General features: G+C 43.1%; 1 protein-coding gene across 1 annotated transcript in view; it reads right to left on the bottom strand.

The window, feature by feature from the left end:
• The window catches only part of LOC142082265 (bifunctional heparan sulfate N-deacetylase/N-sulfotransferase 4), a 104,941-nt gene that overhangs the window by 9,125 nt on the left and 71,452 nt on the right, over positions 1–24,364 (bottom strand). Inside the window, exons 7-12 of the mRNA XM_075150287.1 lie at positions 10,549–10,731; positions 8,733–8,829; positions 7,618–7,741; positions 5,965–6,139; positions 4,700–4,870; positions 2,361–2,470 (exon numbers count right to left, since the gene is read on the bottom strand). Of these exons, the coding sequence (XP_075006388.1) occupies positions 2,361–2,470; positions 4,700–4,870; positions 5,965–6,139; positions 7,618–7,741; positions 8,733–8,829; positions 10,549–10,731 (860 nt within the window). The remainder of the gene's footprint in view (positions 1–2,360; positions 2,471–4,699; positions 4,871–5,964; positions 6,140–7,617; positions 7,742–8,732; positions 8,830–10,548; positions 10,732–24,364) is intronic.

Here is a 24,364-nt window from a genome sequence, read left to right as displayed (position 1 = left end):
TCTCAGCTGTGGCTCTTACAAACCCGGCGTGATGTGCGCTTCCCTGCAGGTGCCCGAGCCCTGCCTCTGTCTCCCCTCTGCTCTCTTTCCATGGCTCTGATCAGTACCTTCCTTCTGCCTGGGTTGATTTTGCTCTCCTATAAGACGTTCACCTAATTACTCAGGGTGATGAACTTGTTGCTCACTAGTGTTTGCAGGACTGGGTCCTTAGGCTGCTTTGTGACAACTTTAAAAATGTGTGGTATACAGTTATTAGGCAGTAATGACTAGGAACGATCCTATGCAATCTTTTTTACTTTGACAGTCCTACCATAAAGCAACTACATTGTTTAATGCATTTTTCTCTTCCGTCTTAAATCTGTACAGAAGTGTGTGCTTCCACAGCACATTTGCATTCTTGATGCCTCTGAACAGTGATTGCATAATTTTATAGATCTGTTTACAATCCATTTTTCCTGTCCAAACAAATACGAGAGGCCAAATTTTTTCCTGGTGTGTGACTCCGCTGACTTTAATTTAGTTACAGAAAGGAAGAAATATGTATGTGGGTGTGTATTTTTAAAAACCTAACAGAAGGCACTGCAGCTGTGCGGCAGCAGTTGTTCAAACATCAGTAGTTCAGCTGTGTATTCAAACTCCTCCTCTGTTTCATCCGCTTCAGAAACCAATGACTTAAAAAATTACATTCTGAAATCCAAAATTTTTCCTCTAGAAAAAGATTTTGGCAGAGCAACATTCTTAAGACCCAAAGGACAACAAGCCCTCAACTCTCGCTTTATACCTATTATATAAACAACCATAACCCTCCCAGCGGAGGAAATATTAAATGATAATCACAAGCAGAGAGGAGGCAGCGTGGGGTAGGTGGAAAGTCCGTGGTCTCATTTTCCCCACAGTTTTCCTGGTACCAGCCTGCAGGGAAGGTGAGGTCCAGGCTTTTCTGCTTCCCACCCCACGTGCAGGCTCGTGCTTTCTGCTTGCACACTGACTTGGAAAAACCTCCGCCGCAGCGCCGGGCTTCTCAGCCCACGGCTGTCCCAGGGCTCTCCCAGCCCAGCGCTGCTGGCTGTCATGAGATGATGCTCCTCGTACGGAGAGGCTCAGTGCAAAAGCTTCTTACAATTTTCTGCCGGACTAAGAAGGGAGAGAGAAATTCAGCCCGCTCCCGCCCCTGCAGAGACTCTGCCTTCCTGCGGGGGATTGAGAAATGTCAACGAGAGAGTGTCACACAGGCCATTAATCCCCTTGCACGGGGAAAGCCTCACCCGCCGGGTAGCCAGGATGAGAAATGTTGATCCGGGCTCATCACAGCCGCCTTTGCTAGATCCGAACCAAAGGCTGCGGGAAGTCAATCAAAGGGCTTTCCCTAAGTTCAGGGGACCTCGATTTGGGCTCCCGCAGAGCACCTGCAGTTTTGGCACCGACACCCCGGGCCATGAAGGGTCAGGCTGCTCAGTCTGAGGGTTCTGTGCTTCACAGGCAAATACGAGCTTCTCCCCGCGCTCCAGGTGCTGCGCGTGAGCCCGGCGCTTCCAGGTTAGGGATCTACTATTAGTAGCTTATGATTTCACCAAACTTTAAGTGTACAGACTAAATTCTTCTGTGCCATGTGTCTGGCTACCACCAAGTAAAAGGTCGGCAGAATTGGCTCCATATGAAAAATGGGAAATGGGAAACCATATATAAAAATGGCATTAGGGAATGATATATTTGGTCCACGTTAAAAGCAAACAATGAAAGAAACCAGGCGACCAGATGAATCTTATCATACTGAGTGCTTCTAACCCAATCTCTGTCATTAGACTCTTATATGAATGTCATAAAAATGTTTAAGCCAAACTTTTCACAGCTGACACTGAGTGCTCTTCAGCTGTCGTAAGGTTCAACAGTCTGACGGGCAAATGTGCGCGCAGCTCTTAGGTGCACAATTCACATCAACTGACCGTACGTTTTAAACAGTGCAGGGATGAAAGCGGAACTAGGTACCCTGAGAAAACAAGTCCTGGGCAGCTCCGATCGAACACTCAAACTTAGCAGACCTTTTTTACATGAATCTGGGCCTTTGTTCTGCGTCTAATACAAAATACTGAGCAGTCAATTGTTCTGTATGTTGTGCAAAAGAGAGTTTGCCTGTGGAAATGTATGCAATCATGCAATTAAATTCTGTAATGTATTGTATGTATGCAAATTAAGGGAAAACCGGATGGGCATTAAACAGTACTTTAAGAAATTGCAAAATTATCATTGTTGTAATGTGGTTTTTGTTTGTTTGTTTGTTTGTAATTAATGATCAAGTGATCTTGGTAGGAGGGGATGTACACCGTGATCCCGTAGGACAGATAATAAAGGAACAGACTCACGTTAGAGCTTCGGAGTAATTATAATGAGGAGAGACTCCAAGAAACTTCTGCACTTCATCCATCACAGTAGCTGGGTCACTTCTTAGCTGCTGTCCGTCAATAATAAGCAACTGTAGGGGTAAATATGCTAGCTATTTAGAAACAGGACTAAGGTTAACGAAAGAATAACATTATTGCCCTTCTGTGACAACATGGTTCAAATTAGCATGTGACGTTGCACAGTGCTAGTAACGATCATATGGATGAACTTCTTTTTCGATTTACTTTTTACTTTATGAGGTTGAATTTGTATAGGTGGGCACCTTGTAACTCTGTGTGTGCACATTGTTCAAATGCAAGAGTTAAATCTCACAAGCCAAGTCTCAGAGAATTCTGAGAAAAAGAGATTAGGAAGGAATGTGAGAATATTGTTGAGGTTTACAACGCGTCCATAGAAAATCTGGCATGGAATAAGAAAAATAACAAAAAGCTCATCTGTATCTTAGAATTAATGTTCAGAAACTATACAATTACATGTTCAAAGGTGATATTGTGGCAATTTATCTGAAACCTACCACCAGCCTATCAACCGTATAGGCTTGCAAAATTGTTAGCAAAGGGTTTTTTTCGGTTTGTTTTTTAATTAAAGATTGATGTGATGTAAAGGTACATTGACCTCCACAAGCAAATGTTAAGACAATGTATCAAAAGTCTACCGGAGTACCAAGCAGTATTGCTAATAACTATTCTGGGCAGACGTGTTTTATATTTATTGTGAAGGCTTATTATGAATTATTAAGTTTTTGAGTGCACAGGCCGAGTGAATGCACATTACCGAGTGCCCATTAGTAAGCACCGTGGGTGCACTCTCTGTGTGCACCTTATTAAGAATGAGTGCATTTTGTTGTGTATCTTGTAAAATTAATCACTATAGCTACGAAACATGAGTGGTTACTGGTTTTACAAGAAATATGTCAATGTGCCCCTGAATGTTTAATAAGAGGGCTGCACTCGCTCTTCCCTACGGCAGGAGAAGGAGAGAAATCTTCACGAGAGGGGGGCAGCAGCCCTGGGTGAGGGCAGAGAAGGAGCACAGGTAACAGGGCACGGGATGCTCGGCACTCTCTGCATGCTCCGACTTTGCCAGGACAGCTCCTTCTCCTTCGGAGGAATAAGTTGGGACGCGGTGGCCGATGAGGAGACGTGCCCTGTTTGCTCCTAGGGCGATACTGCCTGGGGACGGCCCTTGCCGCAAGCTCAGCTGCTTTAGGCAGTATTCCTTCCCCGTTTGTGAAAGAGTAGAAAGGCCAGAGATGAAAGAAGAAAGTAAATGACTAACTGAGACTTTCTCCTTTCTCCTGGAAATGAGATTGACCTGCTTCTCCTCTTTGTAGTACAGCTGAGACTGTATAAAAAGAAAAGCGAGGATTGCAAAAAGACAGAGCTTCTATTTCTTTTTGTTTTTCCAGGTCCCTGACTAAATAGGCAACACTCAGTTCTACCTCCTTTCAGCAAAATTCTGTCCCACATAGAGCAATCTCTGGAGATACTTGTTCATTACGCTTGCTCGTTAAATACTCTTTTACAACTTTTTCTTACAGTAGGTAGACATATGAACGGGGCTATGGGCCGCGTCCACGGGTAAAGAGTGCCCGTGCATATATTTTGTAGTACTAAAATGTTTGCTTTAGGTTTATATCTGTAATGCAGATATGTTTATGTGTTTATCTGTAATGCAGATAAGTTTATATCTGTAATGCAGATATGGGTTACTGTAATGCAGTAATGGAAATGTTCTTTCTGTCTATGTGTTTATGTAATATTTTCATGGGAAGGATTATAAAAGACAATTCAATAAAACATCTGAAGGAAGATGGGGCAAAAGAAGGAATTTCTGCTCTAACGCTGAGACAGGCTAATTCTGTATCAGGATCCAACAAATGTGAAATTTTCTATGAAAGGGAGTGAGTGGGAAGCGGAATGAAATTTCTTTTTAGAAAAAGCCCTGGCATTTTCTAAATGAATTTGTCAAACCTTCCCACAATGTCTCATGCTGCAGCTGCTTGTTTCTTGGGACCCAGAAGCCTTGACAACCTTGGCTGATCTGGAAGGAAGCCCCAAAGTCCCCCATCAAGCCCACATGGCCACAGCCCACAGCATTTTCCTGTTGCGTCTTTTCCATCAGAAGACAGAAAAATCAACACATTTCTGCCAAAGATCCTGATCTTGTCAAATCTGCATTTCCTAACAGCCAAGGGTTCCAGTGGGAAATAGCCCATCACCTCTAATGATGAGGCCATGCTCATTTTGGGACTTTCCGAGAGTCGATGAGCTTGGTGAAACAACATGTTGGAAATTACCTGTGAAGCAGGGTAATGAGTTAACCATCTCTCGATATGGACAGCATACCACCCGGGTGTCAGGCATCTCTTCTGCAGAGTCCTTATCTCCGAGGGCGCCCAATGGCTGGACGTAATGACTTCGTAAAAATTGAATTTCAGAGCGGCGGGGTCCTCATGGGATCGCTGATGCTAACGGGAGATATTTAGACACATATCACAAGGATGCTGAAGATTAAGCCGTAAGCCTTCCGAGAGCTGTCGGGAGGGCTGTGCTGGCATGGCCAGCCCGGCTGCAGCCCACAGCAGCCCCTCGGCTCCCCACCGGTGCCAGCGGGGCAAGGAAGCAGGATGGGGCCACCATTCAGTCAAGGGCCCTCCTGGGACAGGGGGAAGGGGAGCTGAGGAGCCAAATTCTGCCAAAGTAGGCACAATTTTTTTTAGTGCTTTGCATCTCGCATCGGCCGTCGTAAAGGTGCAACTGGGATATTAAAAAGGGTGCAAACTGCAGCCCTAGGCCATGTTTAATTCCTTGCAGAACTCATAGTAACAGTATCAGGATTGGTGCATTTTATGCTTATTGCAACATTATTAATTTGTGTCTGTTTTAACACTGCTTTTAGTATTTCCTTTATCTGTATGACTACAGCATATTTTACAGGCATGCTTAAACGTCTCTCTAAAAGTAGTTTTTTTACATCCTGCAGACTTTGTTATGGAAAGGTGTGGGCTCAGGAAAAGACAAGAAAGAGCATCCTAGAGTTTCCTTGGAAAAACAACAGGCTTTCTTTCGTTTCCAAGGAGAGAAAAAAAACCCCAACTCTCCAGACACAGCTCTTTTTAACTCCTTGGAAACTTTCGAAGACACTGCATACATTTGTACACCACCGCATATTGCTCAGCTTACACGCTGGAGGGTGGGATGAGGTACCGGATTCTCAGCATCAAAAGCTCTGATTTTCTAGCTAGCCCGTGCTCATTTTCCCCCGTGTATCTCCCTGGGCGAGGAACACTGCTTTTCCTCTATGCAGTGTCAGCTGTAATTGAGATTAAACTGTTTGTTTACAGCTGGTGGCAGCTCTGTGCTGAGAAGTTTCATCATTTATGACACTGGTGTCACAGGTGCCAACTGCAAAAGCTGGCATTCAGCATCCTTCCGCTTCTACACAGCGCAAACGCTTTGCAATAAATCCCATTCTTGCTCAAGGACACCAATTCCCGCTGATGTTGGCCATCGTCCCCTGCCATTGATTTCACTGTGCGTTTCTCGAAGGCAAGGTCCGTACCTGGTACCAGGAATACGCCCGATCAGATGGGTCGATGAGGATGGTGATGATCTTGGCCTTGGGGATGAGGGAAGCAGCTCGCTTAGGGGCTTTCTCAGAATGGAAATAGTTGGCACTTTTCTCAAAGAGGAGGTCAGTGGTGACGTTGGAAGGAGTGGGGAAGAAATCCATGTACCTGGGAGGTGAAGAAACGTGTTAGAATTAGCAGTATCACAAAGGGGTCGTATCCCTGTGCTTCCCATTTCATGGTAGGTGAAAAGGTGAATTTTCAGACATAATTCTCAAGAAGCAAAATTGAATTTCTCAGCTCACTCCAGAACTGGAATAGGGGGAACACATCTTGGCTCTTGCATGGTGCTGGTAATAGCTAAAGCCTCCATGAAGTCAGGTAATTAGGTTTTTCCTTTGATGGATGGGATTTTTGCTAATAAGTTCAATGTCAAAGGGATATCTTTCACCAGTTTGGAGTGAGTTCAGTTTTAGCTGCAGAAAAAAATGGGAAAAGCTTCAAAGTGTCAACCATTTAATTTTAACATTGTTGAAATATTTCATTTTGGAACCGACAAATCTTTTCTTTTAGACGTTTTCAGAATGCAAGATGCGAATTTTGGCTTTGAATGGTCTTTTCCACTTAAAATTGATTGGAAGTAAAAGTAAGTAAAACAGAAGGTTCAACTGAAAGGGTGGAGAATTCAAACGAAGCAAAAGGTGAAATTGTTTTGGAGGCATATTTCGGTCCCTACTGACTTTTTGAACCTGCAGGCCACTTTTGGTGGAGCGCGGCAGAAGAGGTCTCCGAGAGGCCAGCCTCTTCCCCTAGATGTTGTGCAAAGGGCTGCAGAGGAGAGACCCCCCCCGTCACCGCTCCTTCTTCTCCGAGTGTATTACACCGGGTACTCCACGAGAGCCACGGGTGATCTCTTTCTTTATGCAGTATGGAAGAACAAGCGCCAAGCATTTCTTTCCCTTTATTTTTTGTGACACCTTGAACCGAGAAGCTGGTCTCGCAGTTGTGGGGACAGCCCGCTTTTATCGGTCGGCCTCGTTCGCTCCGCACGCTTTCCGTGCCGTACGCGGGCGAGGAAAACCGCTCGAGATTAATCTGTTTCTGTGTAGCGTGGTGTTTGTCTTATATTTCAGTTTTCACACAAGCATGAGAACTGCTGTTCTCTGTGGAAACGAAAGCCTTACAAAAATGCTTCTCTTAAGCAAAAATAGTAAAAGCAATATTAAAATTGCGATAGGAATACCAGCTGAAATGCTTTACAGTGTGGTTTTTTTTTCTCATGAAGAGACGAATCGAATCTTACTTCATGAAAAGCTGCTTTTGAAGAAAAAGGATATAATTCAGTATAGATACAGTTATGAAAAGACGGAGATGCTATTCAGCATGAAGACAGACTTCATAACTGAGCTGGCTATTGTATTCATTTGTGAAAAAAATAAGAAAATTGTTACTGTAATATCTAAACAAAAGTAAGGACTAGATTAAATGTCCCGTCATTACAAATTAGTTTCTCTTTCTGTCTGATAATGCCAAGCATAACAAATTCATCCAGTAATTATGTCGATGTCATACATGCTGCTGTAATTGTTCCATTGTGATTTAGCATGTATTAATAATGAACCCTTCTTTTTTGTTACTCTTCTTACCAGTCAATTCCCTTGTGATAGTTGTTTCCGTTGAAGAACTGAACTTCTTCAAAAGTTTTTGGACTAGGGAGATTACTGATAATGGAAGGATGCATCAGAAGAAATAAATAAAGTGCTGTTGTTCCTACGACAACAAAAAGAGATGCCATTAGGAAATAGAAAAAAGCCTCCTTTGACTTCATTCATTCAAGAAAGTACTTTAAATCAATGCACGCCGAGATATACAGGAAAATTAGACTACCTTTTATAAGAAAGTTGCCTATTGATGAAAGGCTTATGTAAGCACAAGGGGCTTTCAGAGGGAGAGGGGAATACGTGCAGACTTCTCTGCTCGTCGAACTTTTCCCATTTCCAAACTCTGAATTCTGCTCTCCGAGGCAAGCACGATATGGCTGTGGATGACATTGCTTGCTTGACTGTGTATTGAACCAGTAAGGGAATTTGGCCTGAACGCGTTTGTTTTCAAACTCTCTCTGTTGCACAAAACTTTTCAAAAGCACTAATTGTGGGATTATGCTTTTGTTGCCCCCAGCAGCTTCACTCTTGTCCTCTGTGTATTTTTCCTGGGGGTCTGCTACCGAGGAATAAATTGTCTATTTCAATGATGACAAACCTGTATATCTAAGTATGTTTGAAATCCCAGTAAAAGAACTTTTTCGTTATTTGTTTGAGAAAAACAACTGGAAATGATATATGGTGGTAAATGACATTTTGGAGAATGTGTCTTTAAATTTGCTCTTCAACGATTTCATGCTCTGCAAGCTATCATTGGACTATGAATCAAGACCTGCTGTCTCTTTGTCACTGTCACAGAATTTCTACGTGATCTTGGATTAGTCATTTATTTCCCTGCCTCAACATCCACTTTCTGTAGTATGTCCACAACAGTCATAGCTATCTCGGGCGTGGGAATGTGTAGCTTAATTCAAATAATGCCCTGAGACAATTTTACTGTACAAACAGTTGTCCCATTCTGTTGGCAGTGAAGGAGTTACTGTCTGCATCCCGTAGGGATCGGGAGCGCACCATCGGGAGCTGGCTTCAGTTTACAGGACACAAATACACAGGTACAAACCCGGAGGGCCAACTTCGCTTACAAATTCATTACTTCTTACCTGTTTTCTGGGGTCCTATCACAAGAAATTTGGGTAGGTGGTCACAAGTTTTGTCTCTGGACCAAATATCCCTGTGTCGTTTATCATCACACGGATTCTGAAGAAGAAAAGGCAGGTGTGTGCATCAGGCTGGGGGTATCCTCAATGTTTGCATGCACGCGAGTCTTTGCAGGATCTAAATGTTATGCACTAATGCCAGAGCCTTACACTAAGTAGTAAAATCCCACATTTCCTCATAAGAATTTATTCTTGACAGATATTGAGCACTCTGGTATGGATCCATGGAAGCATTCAGGTACACAGGGACCAAACTCCTAGGTATCCTTCGGGACCAATCCTTCCAGAGGTCCCAGTGAAGTCAGTAACACCACACAGTTGTGCAAATCCTGGAAGGATTGGTGTCAAAATCACACCCTGTGAGTCTACTGCATTTCCTTCTCTCCATTAGTCAGGCTCTTTTCATAAACTCAGAGTCCACAGGCACGTAGGTAGGCACGTATGTGGTCCCTTTGACTAAAATTCAATGTGTGTATAATGGTTTTGCATGACTGAGGATTTAGTTCAGTCATTAGAAAAAACAGAAAAGAAAAAGAAGAAAAAAAAAAGAATAAAACATTAATTTAATCAAGTTTTCATTTGAGGTTAAAATGGAAACCTCTGTTTGAATAGCTTCAAGGCATTACTTTCTTAGGTGACAAAATGGTTCCAGATGCATAGGACTTAGTGCCAATTTTAATTTACATAAGAACCCAAAAGGAAGGACAAAATAGAAATGTGGGATATTATTCATCTCCTTATCTTCCTACTACCTGTGAATGCAAAATAAAAACGAGTGAACAAAAGGTTAGTATTGACTGCTCTTTAAAGCAGTTATCATATAGATACTGCTTTTGCATAGTATTGGCTGGTAATAGAAGATACAGTTTGTTAGCGAATAAGTTAACAAAATATAATGGAGAAAATCATTAACTGATGTGAATCGCTGCAGCGCCACTAAACTCAATAGAAATATTATAGATTTATACTTCTTTTGCATGGGCCAAAAATAATAGGGAAATTTCCAGCTCCTTTTTGCCAGCGTAAGCCCAAAATAACTGCACAGATCTCCACGGTGTCACTCTGGATTTATGCCTGCATAGCTAAAAGCACGGCGTGGCACATCACATTCTGAGTAAGAGAAGAGCCAGATACGCGTAACAATGATTAGGAAATTACAGTGTCGAGATTACAAGCAGCACTATTGTGTGAAACAGAGGTAGAAAACAGTCAGTCTGTGCAGAAACCCTTTTCCATGCTTAAAATAGCTGCCCATTCTGTGTTTGCTGCGCTGACCCCTCCTGCCCTCCCTTTTCCTCGCTGTTTCGTTGAAGGGGGTTCAGACGGTGGGAAGTCCTCCTTGTAGCTGCAGTGATCCAACATCAGAGATTCCCTGTTAAGGGTGCAATGAATCTGCGTTCGTTTGCCTTGAGACAGCTCTCGCTACCGGCTGGCTGCGGGCATCTTACCGATAGTGCAACACCAGGAGTTGACACAACGCGACGCATCAGCAAGACTACGGACAGGAGAGACGGGAGGGGCAGCTTTCTCCCACATAAATGGCAATTAGGTGCTTTTAGCGTGCCTGATTTGGGGTGAGTGGAAGCTAATCCATTTCTAGCCAAAAGCAGGGGATTCTCAAAAAAATTTAAATAATCTAAGGCGGCATGCGGGAAGAAATAACATACCTGAATGTGGTGGGGTTTTTTGTTTTTTTTTTTTTTTTTTTTTTACAGGAAAAGTGGATTGCAGTTGGAGGAGGAAGAGGACATGACATTACCTGCCAAAGAGGGTCGGTCTGCTCCGGGAAGAGCTCAAAGTACTTCTGAGCCAGCTGAACCGGCGGCAGCGTCTGCAGTTTCAGGTTAGTTGAGCTCTTAACAAAGCTGGCTAGGTTCGCAAAGGTGTATAAGCCCAGGCGGTCGTTCCCGTAATTAGACAAATGGGTCATGAAGACGCTGATCTGGGAGGCAAGAGAAACCTTTCAGTCACAGGACATCAGGAGATGGCAGCGTCTGGCTGGAAGGGCGGGCACGGGGGATCCCGGGAGCTTTGCCGAATCCTCTCTCCCCCCGCCCAAAACCGAAAGAAGACGATGAAAATGTTAAACCAGTTGCACTTCCCAGCCCCTCTGTGAGGGTCAAACCTCCAAACTTGTCACGTATGCGCCATTTCTTTAAAATCCCCCTTCTTATCCGAAGGGATGTATCACTCACGGGCTCCCCAAGGACTGACATTCAGGAGATGCTTTCACAGATTTTTTTTTTTATTTCTCGGTTTTGACTTCTTTTTACAAGCAACATCAAAATTGTTTCTTGCGTGCCTGCTGTTTACCTCACTGCTCCTCATCCCCGGGCTGGCGTACGCGACCCCTCGGTTCGGAGTGCCCAGCACCCCGGCTCCTCCGAGGGAGCCAGCTCTCCGCTCCTCGGATGCGTAGGCAAAACTGAATTTCAGGGCTGTGATTTATGGAATTAACTTGAAAATCTGACTAATACGCTGTCTCCTCCGAATGCCAGGTTGGCTAGTTTGTTTAAAATGGCAGAGCTGTAAATAGGTGAATAAGGTCTGAAACGTGAAGATTTCAAGCCTTTGTGAGTGATAATATCTCAGCTAAATATCACTGTCATTGTTTTCTCCTTAAAGCCAGTATAACTTCTTATAAACTTATAAACTTCTATAACTTTTTATCAGCCTTACTATGGTTCTCCTTTACGTGGCCACTGCTTTTTAGATCTCATAATTTCTTTCAGAGGGATAAAGAGAATTTGTAAGAATAATGTGAAGAATATATTTCCCAGTATTTTCTTTAGATGAGGTGATTAAACTCCATTTCGCGGCTGCAAAGGCCCAGTTTATCTGTAGATTGTCATTATTTATTTTTATGAAGATTTTATCAAACTGAGCGTCGGTACTTGACTGTTTCACTCAGTACATCGGCCTAAGATAGGACACGCAATGACCGTGGAATTTAATTACGCTGTTATCAAGAAATAACATACTAACGGTAACTGAACAGTGTATATTTTTCTTCTTTTTCAGCACCTTCTCCGAAGTTGACAATCAATAATATGCGGCAGATCGCAAAAAGTACAAATTAACTAACGTGACCACGGCAATTAAACAGAAGGGCACGCCAGGCAGTGCACTGCTCAATAACGATATCATGCTTCAAGGAGGCCTTGACGCAAAGTCAAAAATTAGAGGTGTAATGTTGGTTACAGCGAACTCCAGGATATGGTGGGGGGAAGTTTAGCAGTTTGCTGTCCTGCCATAATGCAGGAAATTTCTGGAAAAGGAAAATAAAGCATCGGCTTTGTGAACTCAGTGGTTGTTCTTGGTAAGAAAAATACATCCGTAGTCCAGAGGAGTTTTCCTTTTCCCAAAGTCTTGCGCATCTACCGCAGCTATGAATTTCACAGGAGTGATGAAGAATCCACTCAAAGGCAGTATCTTCTGTGTCCTTACACATGAAGTCCTCCTTCACGTGAAGTTTAAAATATCTCCATATAGGAAGGATGTAAGAATGACCTTTATGGAAGCGCCCCTTCATGCCACGCTGAACACCTGAGCCTGAGAGCGAAGCGTGGCCTTGGTGACGAGAGGCAACCATGCTGAGCCGCAAGCGTGAGCACGTGGAAGATCAGCTTCCCAACGTGTGGACAGTGTTTTACCTTCTCGTTTTACGCACCCCCTGCGACCGTGGGCAGGGATCCGTTCCCCTTGAGGTGGGACTGCCTTCAGAAGAGGGACGTAGGCTCAGCCCTCTATCTCCTAGCCTTTTTGTGCCTCATTTCGGTTAGGTAGCTGGTTTGTAAAGCCTCGGGAGGGCTTAGCGCTTGAAGACTGGCATGAGCCATAGCCAGTCTGCTCAACCACGTGTGTTACCTGCATTACCCAGCGAGGACGCAGGTCTGCAGGCAGGGGTGGGGGTGGGAGCCATGCATATTCTGGGGTCTGAAGCACCTGACCCTGAAGAGGTTACTCATCCGCAGTGAGGACACCTGATTCACAGGTAAATTGCTTGCTTTGCAGAGAGGTATCTCTGTCCAGGTGAGTCTCTTTTTGGATGATTAGGAATGGGAACCGACAGCACAGCTGGGGGCTGGGTGTGAGCTTATAAAGTGATGTGCAGGCAGCTGGGAGGGGGTTGTGTCTTACTCCTTTGAGAGCTGCTGTGGGAGATCTGGGTCTCCAGCACCCCAGGTGCACGCTCAGGTCAGTGAGCTTTTTGGGTTTTTTTTTGTTTTTTTTTTTTTTTACACCCCCTGTTTCTTGAGGGAAGCTGGATGTAGTTTGAGTGATGCCTTGCACAACCCAGGCACGGGGGACAACGTTTAGGCTGCTGTCCTTTGGAGCCTGAAGTCTATGTTAGATATCTTGGAGATCTCAAGGTATATGCTGTCCTTGCTGGGGGTAGGCTATGGCTGGGAAACCAGGTGGGCTGTCCTGGCACCCTGGTCCCTGAGTTAGAGCCCTGGGAGCATGTGTCTCAACTGGGTGGCAACCAGGGTCTCAACTGATGGGAGGTGCTGAGTCTCAAAACTTGGGACCTTCACACCTAAAATGGCTGCAAAATGCCCGGGTGTTTCTCAGGAAGGTTGTTATCACTGATCCGCGTGGCTCAGTCCTGCTGACTGTGAAGAGCTTTCCAAAACAAACCGCTGAAGATGAAGTTGACCCTTCATTATGTTGCTGCTTTGCGGTCCCAGGCTGAGCTCTAGCAGAAGAAAATGCTGCTGATAAAAATACTGTGTCCGTAGCACACCATGCTCTCCTGACTTTCAAAATAACCACAGAAGAAAAAGCCCCAAGCTTTCCACTTCCACCATCTTGCGCTGCCAACATGGCACTTCTTTAAGCATCAGCCCACAACGTTTAAAAACATGTCCATTAGCTTGTTAAATTATTAATGAGGCTTTTAGTACTTCTATAAGGTGAAGATGGATGAGGCTTAGGAGAACGTGTCCCTTATGGTCCATCTGCGGTGTGTTTGCACTGTGCCCACTTTATTCCACAAAAGATAATTTATTCTTCGCTTTCATTCTGTTCTGAGCCTCTGTTGAGCCAAGATTGGCAACTGTACAAGATCTTTTTTCTGTCGGCTTGACTTTGTGGATTCCAGTGCCTATGCATTTTATGATTGAAAGTGTTTGACATAAATGCGGTGAACAATAAAATTGCCCTGAACTTTGTGCATGCCCATATATAGTACTCCAGAAACTTATAAGCAAGGTAATGAATCTTCTTCTTTCAGTTTCCCGTCTACTGACCCCACCAAAAAAACCCCCAACGCAAACATATCCTTTCTAGTTTAGAGTTCAACTCCTCAAAAAGTGACAAGTGCTTCCTGCAGACTATTTTAAAATGATGAAAAGGAAAACACTTATAGGAAATGTTGATAGATAATATCATCTTGTCTCTGAAGTGTTTTTTGGTAAGTGCTAAAGGGACTGTCAATGACGTTTAATATTGTTGCAGCAATTTTATATTATTGCAGCAAATAAAGTATGCAAGTAAATCTACTTGCTTTTTTTCCTTTTTCTTTTTTTTTACACTTGAATTTGAACAAGATTTTTTAAATGTAAAAAGGTACTTATAGGAGATAGTCATTAGCTTATTTTAAGGGTTTCATTAGGCTGCTGTCCAATCCAAAAGATCCAATTGATCACTCTTTATGGAGTCAAAAGATCTTGGATAACTCTCTTGACTTCTTTTGCTCCATTGATCTCTTTTGCAGTGAAAAAAACCCAAATATGATGCGTTATACATGGGATAAACCCATATCTAATTCTTTGCCGTCTGTCTCCAAATCAGTTGAGACAAAAGGAGATGGCGATTAACCGTTCATGTTTACAGCTCGGATGGACACAAAAGTTTGTTTTCGTGCCGATGCATCAATCCGTAGAAAACGCAATAGTCTAGAAACGTGCTGAGCTAGGGTAGTGCTGCCGCGTGCCTGAGGCTGGCGCTGGGCTACTCCTCGCTGTCGCGCTGCTTTGCTCTGCTCTTGGGTGGGCGCAAAAAGGCTTCAGAACCAGCCTTGAGGGCAAGAGTGAGGAAACCAGTGAAAACCAAGGACCGTCCCCTCCCGCAGCGCGCTCAGCGCAACTGACGACTGAAGGAGAAAGAGCCTTGTTTGCATACTTTCTAGGACAAAAAAGTAAGCTACAGCACGCAGGCAGCGCTGCATCTGTAATGCTTTTAGGGGGGAGGCAGGATGCTGCTCTGCGCAACGGTGCGGTACAAAGGCAATAAATTGTTTCAAATTCCTGAGGCTGGGGAAAGGGCTCTGGCTGCATTGCATTACTCTTAAGGTTAAACTAGCGTAAGCAACGTGCGTTACACAAATGTGCAGAGAGGCACTGAGTAAAATCCCTTGCTGTCGCTATACGATCTATAGCCAACACGCTATGGGAAATGAGGTCGGTTGTGTGTTGTTTTGAGGCGGGTCGTGTTCCCCCACTGGTGCCAGAACACCGACACTTCGCAGGACGGCAGTGTTCAAATGATGCTGTAGTTTGTACTGATGCAGTATCTTATTAGCTTTGGCAATTTATCTCTCCCTCTGTCCCCGTCGCTGTGATCACTCATATTTTGAGAGGCGCGAAGGGGAAAGAATGCTGAAGGTGTAGGTAGGAAAACTTTCCTTCTGCTTTCTTCTCTCTTTCTGCCATCCACCCTCTGATCCTGGTCTCAGTCGCTGCCTCCCTCTCATACCCTGTAATCACTTTCCCTTTTCTGAAGCCAGGGTCCTTTTGTTACAGAAATGCTATTTTTCATTATTTTTTTAATCCCTCATTTTATTGTAAGAAACATCTACTGCTTTTTAGCTATGGCTTTCAAAGACTGGCGTAAAATTTGCAAGAAGGGAGGAATGAATGCATGCAAAATAAACCAGGGGTATAGCTTAACCGCGTGCAAAACAAAGACATGTGGGGAAATATATGGTGCAGGCATCCCGTTCTTGTAGAAACGTGGTAGCATATTTACTGCTCTTCTCTGCTCCTCTCTTGCATGAATGTTTCCCAGAACAACGAATTTTGCTGTTCCGTCTTTTTCCATTGTGCTCAGAAAATGCTGTACAGTTGCTCCAAGAGCAAACTCTCATAATTGGATCTAGATGGCGGCGTGTTGTATTTCTGCGTGTGTAAATGGGATGTCACGGCTGAGAAATGCAAAACTGTCAAGTGTCCATTTGCTAATACCAAGTAGCTCTATGCTAGGCTGACCACAGAAATACCTCTTTCCGTTGCACGTGTTTAATATCTTTCACATCCTGACAGCCTCCTATTATGGATTATGGACTTTTCTTGTACCTTATGAGCCAGAGCCCCGTTCACTGGTAATGAATCCCAGAACACTCGGGCCCTTAATGCAGCTGTTTGTGCAGCAGCACAAAAAGGAAGCTGGGAGTGAGATTTTTGTGTTGACAAAGCACTAATTTTAATAATGACAAATTGTTTCTCTAGAATTCAGCACTATTCATATTCATGACCCTTCTGCTACTGAAGCAAAATCATTTATATGCCTGAAAATCGCTTTTTTTTACTTTTACGCTATTTCCACTCTGCACATCTTTCTATATTTTAGCATTCTTGACAGGATAATCAAATATTTTCCAAACATGATATCTCTAAAGAAAGCAACAAAGGCAGTGTTTGGAAAGAAACATTTTTGGTTTTGATTGAAGGGGAAACAAAAACGTTGAATAGTGTTTTATTTCCCATGCCCGTATTGATTACAGTGTCTGTATTCCACCCAAAGTGCTCCCAGCAATGGGATGGGAAGCTGCGTGGTGGTACCTGGCCTTGGGACAGCTATACAAATGCTGTAGTGTATCTATGTTTTAACATAGTGTTGTTTTAACATTCCCTATTCAAAGAGCAAAATTGTTTCTCGTTCACCCAGGAACGCTTTTTACTTTTCCATTATTTAGTTGGTAGGATTAAATGAATTCTTTATTATTGACAGAAAAATCCTATGCGTTGTTCCTTTCCCTATGAGAATAAAGTTGCTATGTTTGTTTTTCATTTTTATTTTCTGATATCTACCCAAGTCTCACTTCTAAAATAAAGGCTAAATCATGACCACATTCCAACACAGCAACTGTTTCCCGTATTATATACATCTTTGATACCCCTGACGCTTGGGGTCCTAGATGATGAAAACTCGTTAGGAGGTTCCATTCCATTAGATTATATATATATATTTATATATAGCCTGCAATTAAAAGAAGTGGGTGTTTTTGGTTTTTTTTTTTACTATTAGGGCATGCTTTCAGAGCCTGTGAAAAAATAACTGCTGCTGTTGATGACTTTATGCAATCAGTGCATAGCTGCGTTAGGGTGGAAAAACTAAATGGATTTTTTTATGTCTGTTCATTTGTCACACTGGTATAAGTGATCAGCAGCACATCTAACTGTGGCCAAAGTTTAATGAATTCTGCGCAAATGCGGTGCTACCAGTTACATCTGTGGGCCCCATGAAGTCTTTGCAGAAGTCTAGAGCAATTCAATCCTCCTGTTATAAGCAAGTATTTTCAAGTGAAATTCATGATATAGGAATTTGTTTTGTTGCCATCTGTGTTTTCTCGTTGAAAAGACTTCCTTAGACTGTAAACTTCCTCTAAAAAAAAATAAATCTGTTCAGTTCAGACTCAAGAATAAACCCAACTTCAAATTACGCTAACGAACAGATGTAAACAGATTTGCATACTATTGTCTTAAGTCAGATTTGTACACCAACTGTTTCCGACAGAAGAATAAAAGTATCATCAAAGATACAGCTCTGAGAAGTCTCAGATGGTTTTGGTCTTCAGTTTCCAAAGATGATCAAAGGAGTTTGTTTAAGGAGATAGCTATCAATAACCCTTTTCCTTGATGCTATATGTTGCATGCTCCTTGTTAACTTCTATCAAGCAACTACAAAATACTGGTCGAGGCTGTCAACCTCTTTAGTCATAATCCTCGGCAGATAAAAATCAGTTCAGCTTCAATTATTTTGTGCCAATGAATAATGTGAGTAGTCCTTGGCATCGGTTTATGATACCAAATTACATCCCACTCTGGCTGCATCTGCAGAAAATCGTGAAGCTTTCTCTATTACTGCATGGAAATAATGATAGTTCTCCCTTACTGTTCTCAATGTTGCAAATATTGTCCTGACAGTACCGCCACTGCAGAAGAAGGGCTGGTCTGAGCTGACGGGTGAATGACTACCATGGGCCAGCGTTAGTCCAAGGTCTTCTGCAGTGTCTTTGAGTGGTGCACTGTAGGCAGTGCCGTCTTACAAGCCTTGTATTTATCACAGAGTGGAAAAATGCGAAAATAATTCTAAATAATACACTGTGCCTCCCCTGTATACGTGGGTAAAGTAAAATTTTTGCTTTTGGATCTGTGGGAGTGAAATAATGACAGCACTGATCATTTGGGCCCCTCACCACAAGAAGGACATTGAGGTGCTGGAGCGTGTCCAAAGAAGGGCAAGGAAGCTGGTGAAGGGCCTGGAGCACAAGTCTGATGGGGAGCGGCTGAGGGAACTGGGGGTGTTTAGTCTGGAGAAGAGGAGGCTGAGGGGAGACCTCATCGCGCTCTACAACTACCTGAAAGGAGGTTGGAGCGAGGTGGGGTCGGTCTCTTCTGCCAAATAACAAGCGATAGGACAAGAGGAAATGGTCTCGAGTTGCGCAGGGGAGGTTTAGATTGGACATTAGGAAAAATTTCTTCACTGAAATGATTGTCAAGAACTGGAACAGGCTGCCCAGGGAAGTAGTGGAGTCACCATCCCTGTGGGTATTTAAAAGATGTGTAGACGTGGTGCTTAGGGACATGGTTTAGTGGTGGACTTGGCAGTGCTAGGTTAATGGTTGGACTCAATGCTCTTAAGGGTCTTTTCCACCCTAAATGATTCTATAATTGTATGGAAATATGTTACTCTAAAATAGAGGTTCTAAGATCCAAGAAGGAACAGAGACACCAACTGGAAGGGGGGGATACTGGGCACTTAAAGAGGAGACAGCCATAAGGTTTCTTTTAGGACCAGTATGCAGACTGCCTGATCCTTGGCACTGCATCATTTTGCTGAATCTCAGGTCCAGGTGAACGCTGGATCTAAACCTCTCTGCGGGGATCACAGGGGAATGGTGCTAATGAGTGCTGCCCAGCAGCCGCGAGGAGAGGGGGAAAGAGCCGCCGGTCAGCCCTGTTCGTCGAGCAGGAGAGTGGGCTGGCATGGGCTGGGGACGGAGGAAAGCCCCACATTTGAGGGTTGAATGTTGCAGCTTAAGAAAGCAACTGCCATCAGCTTATGTACCTTGATTTGTCTTCAGCAGCCCCGACAGAGCTGTTTGGGCAGGAGGTGGGGACAGCCCACCTAACCCTGTGGAGATAGGGAGGTCCCTCACCCCGTGCTATTGCCCACCTCTCTTCATGAAGCCGGCTCTGCGGTGGGGGGTAGCTGGCTGCATCCGCGGAGCTCCTGCTTTGATTTCTTAGCTGGCGTTGCCCAGGTGAGAGGGACTGTGCCCAGCCAGGCATGTCATAAACTCTGCTCTGCAACACGGAGCAGGGCTGTAGAGGACAAGGGACATGCAGGCGAGGGTTGTGACTGCCATTAAAACCCACCGGTTAAATAAAGTGCTGGCTTGGATGTGGATGACCATGTTTTGCTCAGCATTGCACACGCATGTGTATGGGGAGACCACAGATGATTTCTGGGTGCTCAGGCTGGAGCCATCCCCATCAACCAGCCTGCAGGCTTTGCTGCTCCTACTCTCGCCAAGTTTTCCCACTGCTTGGCCTTATTTCTAGGGAAGCGTCAGCTTTGCTCTCTTATTTGTGCATGCTTGTTCATAAATGCCTGACCTCTGATTAAATAACGACATGTTTTAGTAGCATGTAGATATTACAGATAATCCAGGAGGGATCACTTTTTAGGGTAGATTAAATATCTTTGCAGCAAAACTAATTACTTTTCCAGAATTTCCAAAATCTCTTATGGGGCTTCTTCTGTGAGTGGAAAATAGCCAGAAAATTTCTTCCTGTTTGACTTTTATTTTAACGGAAATAAACAGCACTCTCATTACTTTGAAGAAATCTAAATACGATGCTTATGTTTTAAGCAACATTAAACGTTAGTTGTGTAGACCGCAGAGGATATGATGAGACATAATTAAGAGAGAGTTTGCTCTACACGTGTAGTACCTGCATGGCTGCGATTCCTGGATAAGAGGAGGAGACTCTGCCACTCGGGAATCTGTGTAAACAACTAGACAGCGTTCAACCGGAGGAGCCGGCAGGGGCCAGGCTGCCAAATAGCTAATAACAGTGGTAATAAATATTTATGAACGCTGCATTTGAGCCAAGCTGTGTGCTTGACTCGAGTCTCTCTGCGTACACACTGCGGGTCAGCTGGGAATGCTCCGTCAAATTTGTCTCGCCTGCAATGACCTGGAGTTAAATTTTGTCATCTCATAGCTTGGAGGTGTCCCCTGGCTGCTCTGGCAGGGGCTTGGGAAGACGATATTTCTAGATAGGATGAAACTAGTCCTGAAGTAAAGATGGACGTGAAGGTTGGTGGACTGACCACCTTAAGAAACGAGGGTTTTGCTTTAGCACTGCAGGTGCATAAGGTATTTTTTAAACTGGATCTTCAGTCATTTTTCTCTCTATTTACCCTTCCAATCAATGAGTTAAAACATAATCCTCTGATCCGGCTGAACTTTGGGAGAAACGCGCTCGCGTATCTGCTAACGGCAAATAATGGTCAAAATGGTTATTAGTTTGGATAAGCATCCATAAATGACTCCTTCTCTGACATTTCCCTTTATAGGTGTGCTTAAATAAGATGTGGATCTAACTGTGTTTTGAATGATGGAATGAATTATGTCTGTTATCATTAATGTGGCGCTTCATAGTCTCCAGGCAGAGGAAGGTAAAGTCTTTCAGAGCAACACTGACATTCCCTATGCAAATTACTGCCCAGGACCCTGCACAGCGCACAGGGTTGTAGGACAACTGTAAATCACCCCGTTTAAACTGAGCCCTCTTATAAACACTGAATAATAATTTTCACCAGGATACTTTCTTTCAAACTGCAAAGAAAGAAATGTCAGGCAAGTTGATATAGATTGGAGATGCAGGAAATTTATCATTTGTTTTTATAACTGTTCTACTGTCATGTTGCTATTCTAGCAGTTTTATGAAGAGCTGACTGCTCTATGTTATAGAGTATTCATAAATGATGATTAATTAATCCATTTTGGTGGCCTACTCTGAGCAAACAAACCTCAGAGTTAATTTAATTCTCCACTCTTGGTTTCAGAGGAAAAAAAATACAGCATTTTCAGTTCACTAGAGGATATAATATTCTCAAATCAGCCACTTTCCAATTAATTTTGAATGGCGAACACAGCAAGGAAATTTTGTTCTTGTCCATTTACTTCTATTAAGGATTCATTTTCAATAATCAGAGAATTCTGAGTCAGCTCATTTTTACCTTAAAGGCTTACTCCTGACACTTTAATAAATTATCGTATGGTGTGTGCTTGAAGGTAACAGATTCTTTTTCTCTTTACCCAATAACCCTCTTGTTGACACACAGTCATTTATTACTATTTCTGCCATCACCTAACTTGCTGGGAAGTAATTCTGATAAAGTACCGAAATGCATGGTGTGGAGTATCGGCTTTCATAAAGAAGGAAAATGTCACGAAAGAAAGAAAGGAGATGTGTTATCCTTGAAATATTTTCTTCCTGCTCTGAGTTTCAAGCTAATTAGTTTCTAAATATGCTGCTGAAGGCTTGAGTTTGCATGGGATAATATTTTCCTATACCAGCTCTTTGCAGCTGGGGTAGCCATGTGGGATGGAGGAAAAAAGAACGATTTACAAAGGGGGGAAAAAAGATTCAAAAGCCTGAGCAAGGTTGGAGTGGATTTAATCACACACCTGGAGTTGGAAGATAAAAGTGGTTTCAACTTTTATGTTTGTATCGTAATATTGCTATCATGTTATCAGTGCTTACAGGACTTCTAGCTGCAAAAGGAAATATCTTTAGGGGAAGGGGCAATTGTGCTGTAGATACAGGAGCTTTTGTAGTGTGCTATCTTTCAAAACAAATGTATGTTTGTTGTATTGAACCTCAATACGTCCTGTGTCAAGAAGAAAACAGAAGCGTTTACGATGCCGACCATGCATGGGATGCAAGTATTTTTCTGAATAAAGACGAGAGACTACCCTCTTCCTCAGGCAAAAGCTGATGACTACTGATCTGCAGTTACACCGCCTGCCCAGGCAGCCCGGGCTGGGATGGCCCTGGGATGGCAACCCCATGGTCCTCTGCCGCTCTCTTGGGCTTCACTGTAACATTCACTTAATGCAGCAAAACGGTTCTTTACATTGTCCTGGCAGGTTAGTGGGCCCCTGTACAGAGAAGAAGGCGGCCCAGCTCTCTCTCTTTTTTAATTTGATTTGGTATGTTTGTGACCATTAAGGTGAGTTCTGACGTAGCTGGTTAATAACAGAACTCCCTTTTAATTTGGTAGAACGAACATATCCCTCTTGTCGTGTTGGAGAGGGACACGCCTGTCCCTATAGGCAGTAGCCTGCTAATTATGGCTCAACAAGTCTTGACCTTTTCGCAACAGGGAGGTTGCTTGCTTTCTTTTTCCTGTTCCTGAAATACGCTGAGGTGCTCTATTCAGAAGGCCCTTAGCAGAACTGCGTTATGAATTACTTTTGGATTGCAGCGTATTTCCTACAATGCCCAAGGTTATCTTTTATTCTTTCTACAGCTATGCTCAGAGAAACAAAGCAAATAAAAAGAAAAATATTATTAACACTCAAGATGTTTCATAATAACACTCCCAAATCTCTTGTGGAAGGTATAAATTAACCCCTCTCTGCATTTACTTTTAATATTCTGAAGCAATAATGTGTGATTCTCATCTGTTTTTGTGACGAGTGAGAGCAGGAAACAGAACAAAATGTTCGAAGTATGGCACATGTGGGACATGCAGAATCTAGATCTAACAGACTGGAAATGAACAATAACCCTTTAGTTACGGTGAGAGTTTAAAAATGTAAATGCATTTAAGTGGCTTTCAAAATTAAACGCGTCCCATGGCACTTACAAAGAATTTGCCTATGTCTGCAAGGTGTGATCACACCTTGTTCAAAGTTAGAATAATAATGTACCTTATCACGGACTGTCTGTAGCTTCTCCTGAGTTGAGTTCAAAGTTACCTTTCAATCACAAGTCTGATTTCACTCTCGACAACCAAATTCCCACAAAAGAAGTTAATCTTCCTGAAATTCATATGCCACGTTTCATCTCAGGTTAAAGCTTCTCAGGGATGTTTGATTGAAATAGGAAGAGGAGTTTAAAAAAGTGTTTAACTTTTCCCTTTTTCTGCTACTTTTCTTTTTTTAACTTCAAAAATGGCTTGATCTGTCGGTTGCAAATATGTCTTATTCTGTTGGCTTTGCGGACAAAAAATGTTTTTGCAGGGTATGCATGTGTGTCTAGAGACTATGTGGTGATGCAGGTATAAATCTAGAGTAAAGAGATTTGTATACATACATAAATAAAATGCAGGAATGGCCTATTGATGTTCATTGTGGTGGAACTATGAAAAGAAGACAGTGGGAGACTGAATTAAAACACCCCGTGAGAAGAAGGGGAAAGGAAGAATTGGTCCAGCCAAGTTCATGTGTGTAACAAGGAGGAAAAGGAAGGAAGAATAGGAAAAGAGAAGCATCTAGTGAATTAAGACACTGGGTGTAGGTAACAATCTGATCCTTGGTAGAGATCTTCAATTTAACCACCTCTCTAGGGATATGTGACCTTCTCAGTTCAGGCTACGGAAAATATTAATTCACTGTGTTCAGCCGTGAGCGGGACAGAGATGGGAACATCTTGAGATGGTGGGGGTCTCCTATTAGGTTTCATTTCCTGGAAGCTTTTCCTCTGTTTCAATGCGGCCACGCAAGAAACTTTGCCCTTGCATATGCAGCAAGGTCTACAACTGCTTTGGTTTCAGTGTCTCTCAGAAGGGGTTGGTGGCTGCTGCAATGGGGCTAGAGCGGAGCAGAAAATGGGAAGGGCTCTGCAGGAAAGGGGGTGGCAGTATTAAGGGTTGTCCATTAGCTTTTCAAGGTGAACAGATAATGAGAAAAACATTCACCAGACTGGCAAGTAAATCTAATTAACTGACTACTCAACTGAGCAAGTGGGTCTTGCTGGTTCTTCTCAAAGCCTGATGCACGTATTTTTGCTGTAGTGTTTGACTGAGGTGCCTTTTATGCTGTTACTTGCTGGCTTAATAAAAAGCTCTATGGTTTAAAGAGAATTTTTTTTTTTAGGAGAAATTACTCTCTCGCTCTTGTTTGTAGGGGCGATAATATTTAGGGCTGTATTTATTAGCTTATCTTGGCTGTTAAATGTTTATGACTGTTCTTTATCGTCTGTGAAGCAGGGGAGTAAAGGAGACGAACTAGAAAACAGATACTGGAAGACCTTGCGGATGCTGAAGATGTGATATATAGAACAATTTGTAAAAGCATGCTTTAAATATGTCAGAGCATTTCTCAGGAG

Source organism: Calonectris borealis, chromosome 4 (assembly GCF_964195595.1).
Source record: "Calonectris borealis chromosome 4, bCalBor7.hap1.2, whole genome shotgun sequence".
In the NCBI taxonomy this organism is placed as follows: Eukaryota; Metazoa; Chordata; class Aves; order Procellariiformes; family Procellariidae; genus Calonectris; species Calonectris borealis.
Note: the sequence above shows the minus strand (reverse complement) of the source record. Positions and strands in the feature narration are given on the sequence as shown.